Source organism: Nicotiana tomentosiformis, chromosome 5 (genome assembly GCF_000390325.3).
Source record: "Nicotiana tomentosiformis chromosome 5, ASM39032v3, whole genome shotgun sequence".
In the NCBI taxonomy this organism is placed as follows: Eukaryota; Viridiplantae; Streptophyta; class Magnoliopsida; order Solanales; family Solanaceae; genus Nicotiana; species Nicotiana tomentosiformis.
Genome location: NC_090816.1, coordinates 19775027 through 19790098, shown reverse-complemented (window position 1 = coordinate 19790098; position 15072 = coordinate 19775027). Strand labels below are relative to the sequence as shown.

At 39.0% G+C, this 15072-nt stretch overlaps 1 protein-coding gene across 1 annotated transcript; it reads left to right on the top strand.

Moving 5' to 3' along the window:
* The first annotated feature begins 7702 nt into the window (after positions 1-7702).
* On the top strand, positions 7703-12944 carry LOC138891994 (uncharacterized). The gene is made up of 2 exons (XM_070175686.1): positions 7703-7956; positions 12641-12944. Exons 1-2 carry the CDS (start codon positions 7703-7705, stop codon positions 12942-12944), a joined length of 558 nt encoding a protein of 185 aa, XP_070031787.1.
* Positions 12945-15072: the final 2128 nt, after the last annotated feature.

The window sequence follows — 15072 nt, the reverse complement described above, 5'->3', positions numbered from 1 at the left end:
CTTCAACTGAAATAATATGCCCAAGGAAAGCTACAAAATTCAACCAGAATTCACATTTAGAGAATTTTGCATACAACTTCCCTTTTTGTAGAACTTTGAGCACAATATGCAAATGATCTGCATGTTCAGTCTCGGAACGAGAATATACCAATATATCATCAATAAATACAATCACGAACAGATCTAGAAAGGGTATGAACACATGGTTCATCAAATCCATGAATACTGCTGGGGCATTGGTCAAACCGAATGACATAACGCGAAACTCAAAATGCACATATCTGGTCCTGAATGATGTCTTTAGAATATCTTTCTCCTTAACCCTAACCTGATGGTACCCGGACCTCAAGTCTATTTTCAAGAAACACTTGGCACCTCGCAACTGATCAAATAAATCATCAATCCTCGGGAGACTTATTCTTGATTGTCATCTTATTCAAATGTCTATAATCAATACACATCTGCAAGGAACCATCTTTCTTCCTCACAAATAACACAGGTGCTCCCCACGGTGATGTACTAGGTCTAATAAAGCCTTTTTCAAGCAAGTCCCTTAGTTGTTCCTTACCTTCTCTCAGTTCTGCGGGTGCCATTTTATAGGGAGGAATAAATATTGGCTAAGTATCTGGTAATAGGTCAATAGCAAACTCATTTTCTCGCTCTGGCAGAAGACTCGAAAGCTCATCGGGGAAAACACCGGGAAACTCATTAACCACAGGGATAGATTGAATGATTGGTGATTTTACTTTCACGTCCTTTACCCGAACTAAGTGATAAATATAACCCTTTCTGATTATCTTCCTTGCCTTGAGATAGGAAATAAATCTACCTCTCGGCGATGCCGTATTACCTTTTTACCCCAAAAACAGGCTCTCTTGGGAATTGGAATCGAACCATCTTTAATCTACAATCGACGTTAGCATAACAAGAAGCCAATCAATCCATACCCAGTATAACATTAAATTCCATCCAACCGAGCTCCATGTACATTATCCTTATTTATTATCAAACTTATCACGAGCCATTACGGGCCACATCCATATATATATATATATATATATATGTAACAATATTAGGACTTAACTCGCATAACTAATTCAAAACAAAAAGTTTTATATAGATATATTGGGGCCGACAAGGCTGTAGACATGTCATACCCAAAACTATACACGTGATACTGTCTGCAAAACCTCTAAGAAAATATAACCATAATATATATAAGTCGGAACAGGGCTCCCTACGTCCTCGTAAAACAACATAACATATACAGAACCCTGACTTAGTAATACTCCAAGAAGAAATGGAGCTTACCAACCAAAAATCGATATCTGGGGGAAGCCTACAGTAGGGGGTCCTCGCCCCGTCCTATATGAGAACCTCGATTAGACACACTTCAAGGAGGAATCTTTATGTCCTTATCATCTACCTTCCTTTTCTTGGCCCGACTACTATCCTATTTCTCTGCATATCCATAACATACATAGACGAACCTTAATTGACGGACTCCCTAGACTGTGGACTATCTGGAACCTCAGTTATATACACCCTGACATAGTTTTGAGCCTGAGGAGAACTCGGTTGTGCCAATCCGTGCACCACTCCCCTTATACCCTGATCAACGAGCCTTGATAATAAACTAAGGTCCTTGGTGCGGTCAGAACTCCTCTCACCCCATCTGCTGCTGGAAAAATTGAAACAACTCGAACAGATGACTCATATGAATCTTTGGAAGGATCCTCCTCAATAGAACCCATGATCTCCGATGGGTCTGACTCTATAGTGTAACTTATACCTCCTTCTAACACTTTCGTAGCCTTCTGACCCGGTGCACCTGGCTGAGGAGCTGGATGTACAGGGGCAGGCGCTGGAGCTGGTGCTCCTCAGAGCTCCTCTGGAGAGGGCAGGGTATGTGAAGTCTGAGATGGAATCTCACTATGAGACTCTCCCCGAGCCCTGGTAACTCGTGGCGCTTGACTAGTAGTCTCATCAGCCACAAACTTGCCCTTCTGGGTGGCTGTAGCCTTCTTAGGCATCGCTGAAAACATAACACATCATTTGGAAAATGAATTCTTATATCACACGATCTAATATTAGAAGGGAGGATAACATCCTATATGTCCCAAACCTCTTGTATATAAGTGTGGTGCACAACACACCCATAAACTAGACTCTACTAGACACGGTTTGTAGACAACCCTTAGATAGAACTGCTCTGATACCACTTTCGTCACGACCCAAAATGATGGGCCATAACGAGTGCCCGAGTCCTACCTGTCGAACACCCCTAAGCATGTGTTTACGATATAAATATGAATTAAGGGTAGGTTATGAATATCATCTGTCAAAAAATTGCTGAATTACGTGAATGGCATATGTGAGGAAAACATGTCCAAAAGACATATATACATATACATGCGGAATACGGCAGGGCTAGCCGGCAAGGCTACTATAGACAACTACACATCCAAGACTGGAAGTCGATAAGGACACATACTATCCAACTATAATAACTGTCTATAGACCTCTAATAGAGTGTACAACTGTATAAAGGATGGGAATGGGCCGCATCATACCCATATATGTATACAAACACATCGTACGAAAACTCAAAGCAGCTACGGATCAAATGGAGTACACCACCTCTCGCTGATCAAGGATCCTAAGAAGGGGGACCGTCAGTCTGTCAACCTGTACCTGCAGGCATGAAACGTAGGTCCCGGGAAATGTGGGCATCAGTACGAATAATATACTTAGTATGTAAAGCATGAAAATCAGTACATAAAGGACATAGATGAAACATGGAGTAAAGAATTCCACCTGCAAGTTTAAATAACTTTGTGAACCCTGAAACATTTATAATGTCATGCACGTGCGTATAAATGTCGTATCATGCATAGGTATAGGTGTACATAACATCATCAAGTCTCTGAGGGCATCCCATCATATCATCTCGGCCTCTATGGGCGAAACCATCAACATATACCAACTGATCAGGTGGTGGTGCATATATAACACCGTAAACCTTTTTCCATATCCCATATACATATAATATACACGTATATAACGCCATCTAGTCATGGGTCAATTTACATGTATAAATGAATGAAATGCATAAGAAGTAAGTTTGTAAGGTTTCTCAGAATGTCATAAGATCAATATGCCTTTCGGATAAACTTTATCAACTACGTATTTTTCTGAGACCCATGAAAAGAACATATAATAATAAGACACATGGGGAATCAAGAACATAGGTACCCCTAGCACTTCTATGAATAGAGTTATTTATGAACGTTGCACATTTGCTCGTTTTGTTTATATCGTATGGATCATGCCAAAAGGAAAGAAGGGATAGCCTTAATATACCTGAGTCGATTCTCTTGACAGTCCCTCTAACACATGAAAATCGCGACAAAACAAGTGACGGCAAGATCGAAGTAGGGAGAAACCCGTATGATATTCTTGAGAAAGATTGCACCTTACTCCCTTAGAATCGCAATTCTCACGTTGCTAAGTAGTCTTGTATGAATTTTGTAGCAAATCACGTTGCTATAACATAATATAACCTTTGCTGAAGCATTCTTCATTACACTGTAGAGATACAAAGTGAATTAGAGAGGTTTTTAAATCTTTGGGTATGGGCCTCGCTTATGTGGTGACATAGCCACAAAAACCTTCTAAATGTGCCACCTTTTACATGAATTAAGAGTCACAATTTTGGCTTTGATCAAGACCTCAACTGCTTCCACGTTAGGAGGCTTACTAAACTTATCCAAAGATTATAATTAATTAGCTAATCTCCCACCAAATATCATTAATTACCCAATTATTCACATAATTAAAAATTATCTCAAATTATTTAAAATACTACTCACTTTTAACACACTTTATGTACCTTACTATCATGGTCATGTGGTACCTTGTATGGCACTAGTCCATAAATATCGGGTATTATAGCTCAGATCGTATTTTATCCCAAATTGACAACCTTCAGCGAAACTCATTTTCTTTGATTTGTTTACCCTTTAACCTTCACTACACTTACTTATCGCCTATCTTAAATGGCATAAATACTTATAACCTCAAAAATAATCTCATTCCCGAGTCTACGTTGATTAACTTTCAAAGAAACTTTAACGTACGAAAACACGAAATGTAACACACTTGATAAACTATAAATCTATGTCTTCTCGTCTTGCAAATGCTTCCGCTAGCGAGGTAAATTCCTCTACTCTTATGAGATCGGGACGTTCGCCTTGGTATGATGGTAACACTACACTTATAGGATCGTGTCGTTCGCCTCAGCATGATGGTAACACTATTTTTATGGGATCGGGCCATTTGCCTCGGCAGTATGATACTATTATTCTTATGTGATCGGGTCGTTCACCTCAGCAGTACTGAGTACCTCTATTCTTATGGGTTCGGGCCGTTCACCTCGGCAGTAATGAGTACTACTATTCCTATGGGATCGTGCCATTTGCCTCGGCAACTTCATGCTTAATAATCGAAACGGGTTCTAGTTTGGGTATAAATGAGTTAGCGCCTTCACGGCCGGTTATGATAGATTGGTGATTTGATATAGACTCGTGAGCGGATTTACTGTAGTTGCTCTTATTTGCTTCATTGATACTTGTTGTACACTCACCATGTCTACTTTATGCATTTATATTATTATTATTTGACATCTAGTAAGTGTCAAGTCCACCCCTCGTTACTACTTCTTCAAAGTTAGACTAGATACTTACTGAATATGCATTATTTTCCGTACTCAAGCTACACTTCTGCATTGATGTGTATTGTGACAGGTACTACCAGTGGTCATGCAGGAGCGTAGCCGATCATCTACGGAGACTTATTGGTGAGCTGCTTGCCTTGCTACATGCTATCCCCGCTAGGCTAGAGGTTATCGCCTCTGATGCAGTGATCACAGGTCCTATTTCTGTCTGTCGTAGTGATGCCTCGGTATTATTTGATCTAGGGTCAATTTACTCATATGATTCTTCTCTATTTGCTCATTATCTGGATGTATCCCACGAGTTGTTGGGCGTTCCTGTATATGTGTCCATGCTAGTGGGTGATTCTGTTGTTGTGGATCGGGTCTACCGGTCCTGTGTTTGACTTTGTGTAGATATGAGACCTGAGTGGATCTTCTATTGCTCGATATGGTTGATTTCGAGGTTATCTTGGGCATGGACTAGTTATCCCTGTACCATGCCATTCTTGATTGCTATGTCAGGACTGTTACCTTGGCGATGCCTGAGTTGCCCAGATTAGAGTGGAGGGTTCGTCTGTCGGTACTTTCAGCCACGTTATTTCTTTCTTGAAGGCTCGACATATGGTCTAGAAGGGTTGTTTGGCCTACTTAGCCTTTGTTCGGGGTACTACTGCAGAGACTCACGCGTTAGATTTAGTGTCGGTGGTACGAAATTTTTCTGACGTATTTCCTGCTGATCTATTTGGTATGCCGCAGGATCGGGATATCGATTTCGTCATTTATTTGGTGCCAGGCACCCAACCTATTTCTATTTTGCCTTATCGTATAGATCCCAAAGAGTTGAGAGAGTTAAAGGAGCAGCTTCAGGAGTTGCTTGAGAAGGGGTTCATTAGACCTAGTGTGTCACCTTGGGGAGCACTTTTGTTGTTTTTGAAGAAGAAGGATGGGAGTATACGGATATGCATTGATTATCGCTAGTTGAACAAAGTCACCATCAAGAATAAGTACATGTTATCGTGCACTAATGATTTGTTTGACCAACTATAGGGTGTCAAGGTGTTCTCTAAGTTCGACTTGAGATCTAGGTATCATCAGTTGAAGATGCGTGCTTCGGATATTCCAAAGACAGCTTTTCAGACAAGATATGGCCATTATGAGTTTTTAATGATGTGCGTCGGTTTGACTAATGCCCTGGCGACGTGTATGGATTTGATGATCCGAGTGTTCAGACCATATCTTGATTCATTTTTCATTGTCTTCATTGATGACATATTGATCTACTCGTGTAGTATGGAAGATCACGAGCATCATTTGAGGTCAGTGCTTCAGACCTTACGGGAACAGAAGCTTTATACTAAGTTCTCCAAGTGTGAGTTCTAGTTGGATTCCGTGGCTTTTTTGGGGCATGTTGTATTAGGTAAGGGTATTAAGGTGGATCCCAAGAAGATTGAGGCAGCCCAAGGTTGGCCTCGTCCCACCACAGCGATCGGGATAAGGAGTTTCTTAGGGTTAGCAGGTTATTATCGTCGATTCGTGGAGGGCTTCTCATCTATTGCAGCGCCCTTGACTAGATTAACACACAATGGTGCTCCGTTCAAATGGTCCGATGATTGTGAGGCAAGCTTTCAAAAGTTCAAGGCCGCTTTGACTACAACACCAGTGTTAGTGTTGCCCTATGGTTCGGGGATATACACCGTGTATTATGATGCTTCACGCATTGTCTTGGGTTATGTATTGATGCTGGAGGGGCGAGTTATTGCATATGCTTCACGTCATCAGAATCCCCACAAGAAGAATTACCCTGTGCATGATTTGGAGTTGGCCGTGATAGTTCATGCTCTCAAAATCTGAAGGCATTATCTCTATGGGGTGTCCTGTTAGGTTTACACTGATCATCGCAGCTTGCAATATTTGTTTATACGGAGGGACCTTATTTTGAGGCAGCGCAGGTGGCTTGAGTTACTGAAGGACTATGATATTACCATCATTTACCATCCGTGCAAGGTCAATGTGGTTGCAAATGCCTTGAGCAGAAAGGCCGGGAGTGTGGGTAATTTGGCCTTCATTTCGGCAGAGGAGAGCCCATTGGCTTTGGACATTCAGTCCTTAGCTAACAGACTTGTGAGGTTGGATATTTCAGAGCCCAGTTGAGTTCTTGCATGTGTTGTGGCTCAGTCTTCATTACTTGAGCGGATCAAGACTCGTCAGTATGATGATCTGCACTTGTTGGTTCTCAAAGAGACATTACTTCAGGGTGGCGCCAAGGAGGTTACTATCGGCGAGAATGGTGTTCTGCGACTCCAAGGTCGCCTATATGATCTTAATGTTGATGGCTTGAGGGAGAAAATTCTAGAGGAGGCGCGAGGTTCTCAGTATTCTATTCATCCAGGTGCTATGAAAATGTATCGCGATATGATAAAGCATTATTAGTGGCGATGGATGAAGAAGGACATAGTTGGGTATGTGGCCAGATGTCTAAATTTCCAGCACGTCAAGTATGAGCACCAGAGGCCAGGTGGCCTACTCCAGCAGATGGTTATACCGGAGTGGAAGTGGGAGAGCATTACTATGAAATTCGTTGTTGGGTTACCGCGAGCGTTGAGGAAGTTTGATGCCGTTTGGGTCATTGCCGACAGGCTGACCAAGTCGGCACCTTTTATTCCGGTGGTGACTACTTACTCTTCAGAGAGGTTGGCCCAGATTTACATTCAGGTTATTGTTTGGTTGCATAGTGTGCCTATTTCCATCATATCATATAGAGGCCCTAAGTTCACTTCGCATTTCTGGAGAGTAGTACAAAGCGAGTTGGGTACCAGAGTAGAGCTCAGCATAACCTTTCATCCGCAGATAGATGAACAGTCGGAGCGGATAGTTCATATTCTAGAGGATATGCTCCGAGCACGTGTCATCGACTTAGGAAGGTAGTGGGATAGATTCTTGCCCATGGTCGAGTTTTCTTACAACAATAATTATTAGTCCAGCTTCGAGATGGCTCCATTTGAGGCTAAGTTATATGACACTGATTTAGTGAATGATGCCTTGGATAAGTTAAAGTTGATTCAGGAGCGACTTCGCACAACACAGTCCGGACAGAAGAGCTACACAGATCAGAAGGCACGTGATTTATCATTCATGGTGGGCGAGAAGGTTCTCTTGAACATTTCGCTGATGAAGGGCATCATGCGGTTCGGGAAGAAAGTCAAGCTGAGCCCAAGGTTTATTAGCCCATTTAAGGTGTTGAGGTGAGTTGGGGAGGTTGCTTTTGAGCTTTCTTTTCCTCCAAGTCTATCGGGAGTTCATACGGTCATCCATGTGTCCATGCTCCGGAGGTACCATGCCGACAAGTCGCACGTGTTAGATTACAACACGGTTCAGCTAGATGAGAGTCTGGGTTATGAGGATGAGCCAGTTTCCATTATTGACAGGTAGGTTCGCTAGTTGAGGTCCAAGAATATTGTTGCGATAAAGGTCCAGTGGAGGGGTAAACCAGTCAAGGAAGCAACTTGGGAGGCCGAGGAGGACATGAGGAGTAGATATCCGCACTTATTCGGCACTCCAATTATGATTCTATACCTGTTCGAGGACGAACATTTGTTTAAGAGGTGGAGAATGTAATGACCGGACCGGTCATTTTGCTTAGTCTTTCTCAAGTTGAAACCCGTAGACTCAAGGGCCTATCTCCAAATCTCCAGCCTCTCGTTAACACTACCTCGCATCTCATTAATCAGAACTATGTTATCAGCGAATAACATACACCATGGCTATAGTGACCTGACCGGTCGTTTTGATTTCTAGATCGCTTTTCCCCTAATTAAGACTCTCCGTATGTGATTTTACTACTTTATAACTTGCGGGGATGGTTGGTTTAGGTTTGGAAGGGTTCGGGTTGAAATCGGAACACTTAGTTCCTTAATAGTGACCTAAGGTGGCCAAGTTTGACTTGAGTCTAAACGATCTCGGAACCAAGATATGAAGGTTCCAAGGGGTTCGTATGATGGTTTTGGACTTAGGGAATGTTCGGATGTTGATTTGGAGGATTGTAGGTCGTTTCGGCTCGAATTGGCAAACGTAAGAAAGTTGAAGGTTTGAAAGGTTGAGAAGTTTGGCCGGGAGTTGACTTTATTGATATTGGGGTCGGATTGCAATTCTAGAAGTTGGAATAGGTCTGTTATGTAATTTATGTCTTGTGTGCAAAATTTTAGGTCAATCGGGGTTATTTTGGTATGATTCGGCGTAGGCTTCGGAAGTCGGATGTTCATAGTTTTAATAGGCTTGAATTGGATTATGATTTGTAGAATCGAAGTTGTTTGATGTGAGTTTTGGCCTCAGGTAGGTCCGTTATATGTTTTGAAACTTATTGGTATACTCGGACGGGGTCTCGGAGACCCCGGGTGTGATTCAGATTGAATCAATCATTTCGGACTTTGGTTGAGCTGCTGAACCTGGTGTTGTGCTGGTGTCATCGCACCTGCGGACGGTTTGGCCGATTTCGGATAGTTTTTATTATATGCACTTTTTGCTGCTGTTAGACCTTACAACTTGGATTACATCCAGATAGTATCACTAAGGCATATGCATAGGAAGAATACTTTCTAGTGAAAAGCTTCTTTTGGTTGGTAGGTTATTGTATATGTAATGGTGTATATTCACGATATAGGCTTCTTGGTTTTTGTATGTAGTGCATAAGGGCAGTAAATAGTAGTAAGGCCATTGCCTTCTTGTTGTGCGAGGTAACTCATAGTGGCCCATCATATCTTTGTTCGTTGGTTGAATGATAGGGATAAGCTACCATACGACGTAATTGATTGTAATGACCCAAAATATCATCTTTAAATTTAATAAGTAATTCTGTATTTTAAGACCTCAAAAAGCACTATTTACCACTCCTCGACTTGTGTGCACAGTCCGTAAAATTTTTCGGAAAGTTTTTATGTGAAAAATAGATTAAAATGTGAAATAGAGCTCTAAAACTCAACTAAGTTGACTTTGGTCAACATTTTGAGCCAACTGACTTAGATTAGTATTTTGATAATTTTGATTGGTCCGTATCGTGATTTGGGACTTAGGCGTATGCCCGGAATCGAATTCCAAGGTCTCTAGCCCGAGATATGGATTTTTGATGAAAAATTAAAAGTTTGAAAGCTTAATGATTTTTAAGAATCTACTGATGTTGGATTTATTGACACCATATTCGTATTTTGGTTCCAGAGCCCAGTATAAGTCCACTATAATATTTATGACTTGACTACCAAATTTGGTGAGAATCAGAGTTGTTTTGACGTGACTCGGACGTCTGGTTGTGAAAATATAAGTTTTAAAGTTTTCTTAAAAAATTCCTTTGATTTGGTGTCCGATTCGTAGTTCTAGCTGTTATTTGGCGATTTGATCGCGTGAGCAAGTTCGTATGAGGTTTTTGGACTTGTGTGGATGTTTGGTTTGAAGCCCCGGGGGCTCGGGTGAGTTTCGGATAGGCTACGGGATGATTTTGAACTTAGAAAAATCTGGTTTTCTGCAACTTCAGGCTTCTGGTATTTCCTTCATCGAGTTCGCAAATGTACTCTCACAAACGCGAAGAGCAAACTGAGCTGGCTGAATTTTCCTTCATCGCGAATGCGAAGATTGGGTCACGAACGCAAAGCTATGGGGACTTTACCCTTCGCGAACGCGACCAGCTCAACGCGAACGCGAAGCTTTAGAGGCATGGGGGAGGGGTCAATCGTCCTTCTACGCGAACGTGAGCACTGACACGCGAACGCGAAGGCCAGGGGGGGAAAAGCCTTCGTGAATGCGAAGGAGGCGCGCGAACGCAAAAGTCACGGGTTGCTACTCATTGCGAACGCGACAGGACCTTCGCGAACACGAAGAAGGCGTGACGCCTGTGACTTCAAAGGAGTTTTTCACAAACCTTTAATTAGAACTCGGTTTAGGGGCAATTTCAAAGGAGTTTTTCACGATTTCGAATTGGGTAAGTGTTCTTTATCATGTAGTGATTGTATTTCATAAATCTAAGTCTATATTTTTCATTTATTTCGGATTTAGAGGGAAGAAATTGGAACTTTTATAAAATCTTCCAAAAATAAAAATTTAAGATTTGAAGGTCCATTTGATATCGAAATTGGATAAATTTTGTATGGTTGAACTCGTATCGGAACGAGTGTTTGGATTTCGTAAGTTTTTTCGAGATTTGAGATGTGGGTCCCACTATCGATATTTAAATGAATTTCAGATTTTATCCGGAAAATTATTAAATTCATATGGAATTAATTCCTATAATTCGTATTGAGTATATCGAATTGTTTGTGAATAGATTTGAAGCTTTTGGAGATAAATTTAAAAGGAAAAGCTTTGGTCGAGTAATTGATTGAAATTTGCAAAGCGAGGTAAGTTTCGTGGTTAACCTTGACTTGAGGGAATAGAATCCTTAAACTATTTGTTATGTCAAATGCATGTGAACGACGTATAGGAGATACTTATTTAAAATATATATATATATATATATATATATATTGGGGGATCGGGTTGCACGCCGCAACAGACTTGATTAAAATGAATATATTGGAGGAGCGGATTCCACGCCGCAACAGAATTGAATATAAATATATTGTGAGAGCGGGTTGCACGATGCAATGAAAATTGATGGAAATGATAATTGGACTGCTGAGTTGGCTTCAATTATTATAAATGACTTACCTGATTTATTTCTATTATTTGTTGTTGTTACTAATATTGCGTACAGGTCAATGTAAGTGACCCGACTTAGCCTCGTCAGTACTTCGTCGAGGTTAGGCTTAGCACTTACCAGTACATGGGGTCGGTTGTACTGATACTACACTCTACACTTTTTGTGCAGATTTCGGAGTTGGTCCCAGCGGCGTACCATAGACTTGCTCGGATTTCAGTTACCCAGAGGAGACTTGAGGTATAAACTTGAGGTATAACTGCACGGCGATCGCAGTTCTGAAGTCTCCGTCTACTTTACTTTAGCTGTGTGTTTGTTTTCAGACAACTTTATTTTATTCAGACCTTTATTTGTATTATTCTAGAAGATCGTGCATTTGTGACACCAATTCTGGGATGGTATTTAGACACCGTTATTTTTATGGATTATTTACTATATTTCAGACCTTACTTCCGCATTTCTTTCTTTGTTATTAATAAATTTAAAAATTATTTAAAAATGGCTAATATTATTCTAACGTTGGCTTGCCTAGCAAGTGAAATGTTAGGCGCCATCACGGTCCGAAGGTGAAAATTTCAGGTCGTGACATTAATATAATAAAAGAACCTTAAACAAGTTATATACATACGGTGAGAGAGCAAAAAGAAACATTTAACGCTATCAAAATGAATTTTAACATGTAAAACTTCAGGCATTTTAGTTAATTTAAAAGAAAATTATTGGAGGGAAACTAATCTTATTAAATTAGGGGTCCTTGTAGCTAGCAAGATTTGGAAGCTAAATTTTGCTATAATTTTTTTGTTTTATACTAGAATCGATACTCACTCTAATTCAAGATTCAAATTATTGGGATAGGGAGCGAAGCCAAAATCTTTAGTGAGAGATTCAAAATATAAAGAAAAAAATATATGAAGAAATTAACGGGATTCAACATCTACTATATATACATAAAAAATTATTTTGACCTAGATAGTGTAATTTTTCGGCGAACGAACCCCGTGAACTCCCCTTTGCGCCCTGGCTCTGCCCATGATTGGATACTTCGAATAAACTTGAGTATGTATAGGATATACCAGTGCTAAAACCTTTTCCCATAATATCTTTCAAACTATTGGGGTTGTTGATGCAGATCTTGTTCTCCCGATGTAAAATCCGTTGGTTTTGTAGTTTTAGAATTCTGAAATACGTGAATTTATTAAGATGAGGTTTTCTTGATTGATTGAGACAAAACGATTCCCTTAATACAGTTTAACTCAGTCACTCGTTGAACTAGAAATTTTATCTTCATCTCTGATTGTCGTAATCATGGAAAGGAAGGGATTTCAAAACAAAAGAAAAATCAAGATAAAGTTTATCAAAAATAAGCGTTCTGAGAAGGTCATGTTCTACAATATGCAGAAAGCTCTTTGTAAGAAAGCAAAGGACATTTCTAGTTTATGTGGAATTGAGATTGCAATTATAATTTTTTTGTTAGTGATGAACCGTTTCTATTTGGCAATTCAAGTGTTGAATCGATTTTTGATTGATTGTTTAATTCAAAACAATCATTAGAGCATTTGTCAAGTTGTAGAGTAATATATGAAGGCTAGTGGTTGTAAAAAGAAAGATAAAATGGAAAAGAAGAAAAAGAAAAGGTAGTAGATGATGAGGAAAAAGGAAAACCTATTGGAAGTAATTTCCTCACACTCTACACTGAAGATTTTCAAGGCAATTGATTTGAAAAAAATTGAGAAATTAGATCAAAAGATCGACGAACTTGAAAGAGAATTGGTTAAGAAATTGTCTTTCAAATTTGTGGATCTTTTGATTCAATTTCTCAAGTTTTTTCATATCAGACGCCTTGAAATCTGTAATGTACAGTATGCGAGATTATCTTCAATTTCTTTTCCTTTATCCTCATCATCAACTGCCTTTTTTCCGTTTTCCAACTTATCCATTTTTTATGACAACTAGCCATCTCATATATCATTATGTAGCTTGACATAAGCTCAAATGATTATTTTAAATTTAAAAATGAGTCCACAATCGATTAAACATCTGGATCACCAAATAGAAATAATTCATCATTAATCAAAATAATAATAATTACAATCTCAATTCTACATAAATTAGAAACGTTCTTTGCTCTCTTACCTAGTGCTTTCTGCTTATTATAGGATGTGACCTCCCCAGGCTTATTTTTGAAAAATATTATCTCAATTTTATTTTTTTTTGAAAGCTCTTCCTTGCCATGATTAACCACAATAAGAGTTGACAAGATGCAAATTTCTTGTTGAACGAGTGTCTTCATTTTTCAGGACCTACAAATAGCAATCAATCCGATCTTCCTGCAGTATCCATACTGCATTCTTCCCTTATTATTGAACTCGGGCCTATACGATCTGCATAACCAAAAACAATATAAGGGTGTTTAATTTACATTAGAAGTTCCAAACCAACTTCATTTAATTTTTGAAAAAAGAAAGCGGGTGCATGTTGTATAATGAAAATTTGTCATCTCGAATCATGAAATCAATCGTTTGTTTCAGTTTATGGAATCCCTTATCTCTGGATAATTATATATTATTTATTCCCCGGATCTCATGATGACAATCGAGACCTATTGACTGAGGTCATTCCTTAACCTACTTTCACTGCTTTGTCCACTTTTGGAAAACAATTCTATGTTTAAGGTTAAATACTTAGATAGTCCCTTAAAGTTGAATTTTATTAGGATCTAAATAGTTTTTTTTGTTCCCTCTCAGGGAGTCAGAAAGAAAATCAACTTAATTAAGAGATCCGAAATAAAAGTTCAAGAAAAGAAAAAAGGTTCGATCATATGAAGCGGACAAACTTAATTTGGAGTAAAATAGAATTAAATCACTTTTGTTTATTTTCACCACGTCTGAATCCTCCATGTACACACATAGGTACTTATATAAATAAAATTTCTATTAAAAATACATGAATGAATAAAAAAAGTATATATTTTTTGTTGTTGTTAGACATCTTCAAATATTTCAGATATATGTTACACATACCTGTATAAGAAAATAGCAACTCAGTGAAGCTTGGTGATGAAAAAAAGGAAGCCTTAGAGAAATAAAATACTATAAATCAAAGGAGGAGTGAAGACTAGAGTGAGTTGATAGTACTAATATCAGCAGTATATATAGATATGAAGAAGGGGTATTTTTGCAAGTTGATAGGACTAAGAACAGAAAAAATGTGTTGGTCTTGATTGTGGTAATATATTGATTTTTCAGAGATTAGCTGTCTTACCAAGGATGGTATCACTAGTAATCCCAAAAAGCAAAAATATTAATTAACCTTCTAGGATTGTTATCTAAAAAATTAATTAACCTTCCAAGATAATAATCTTGTGTTAGATCTCGTACTTTGACTAAATGAGAACATGATATGTGCTATTTATGACAACTTATATTTGAATTGTGTAAAAATATATATATATGGTGGTCTCGTCGTGCTGAGAAGGTAAAAATTAACTTATATTAATTTATGGTAAAAATTGCTTACATATTTATTGTTCTGATTCATTTATCATGCATAACTCTTTTCGTTGCATAAAGTTATAAAACCAAAATACCGATGAATTGATCATGAAATCTCTGTGTGCGTGTTTGTGTGAAGGGCTTTTGTTGTGTTGAACAATAATTACTTTAGCTGCGTAGTGTTATAA

Excerpts from the sequence above, each read along its gene's own strand:
- LOC138891994 (XM_070175686.1), top strand. The coding sequence starts at position 7,703 with ATGGCTCCATTTGAGGCTAAGTTATATGACACTGATTTAGTGAATGAT. Across the intron at positions 7,957-12,640 it reads AGCCCATTTAAGGTGTTGAG|TTTAACTCAGTCACTCGTTG; the intron begins GTGAGTTGGGGA and ends CCCTTAATACAG.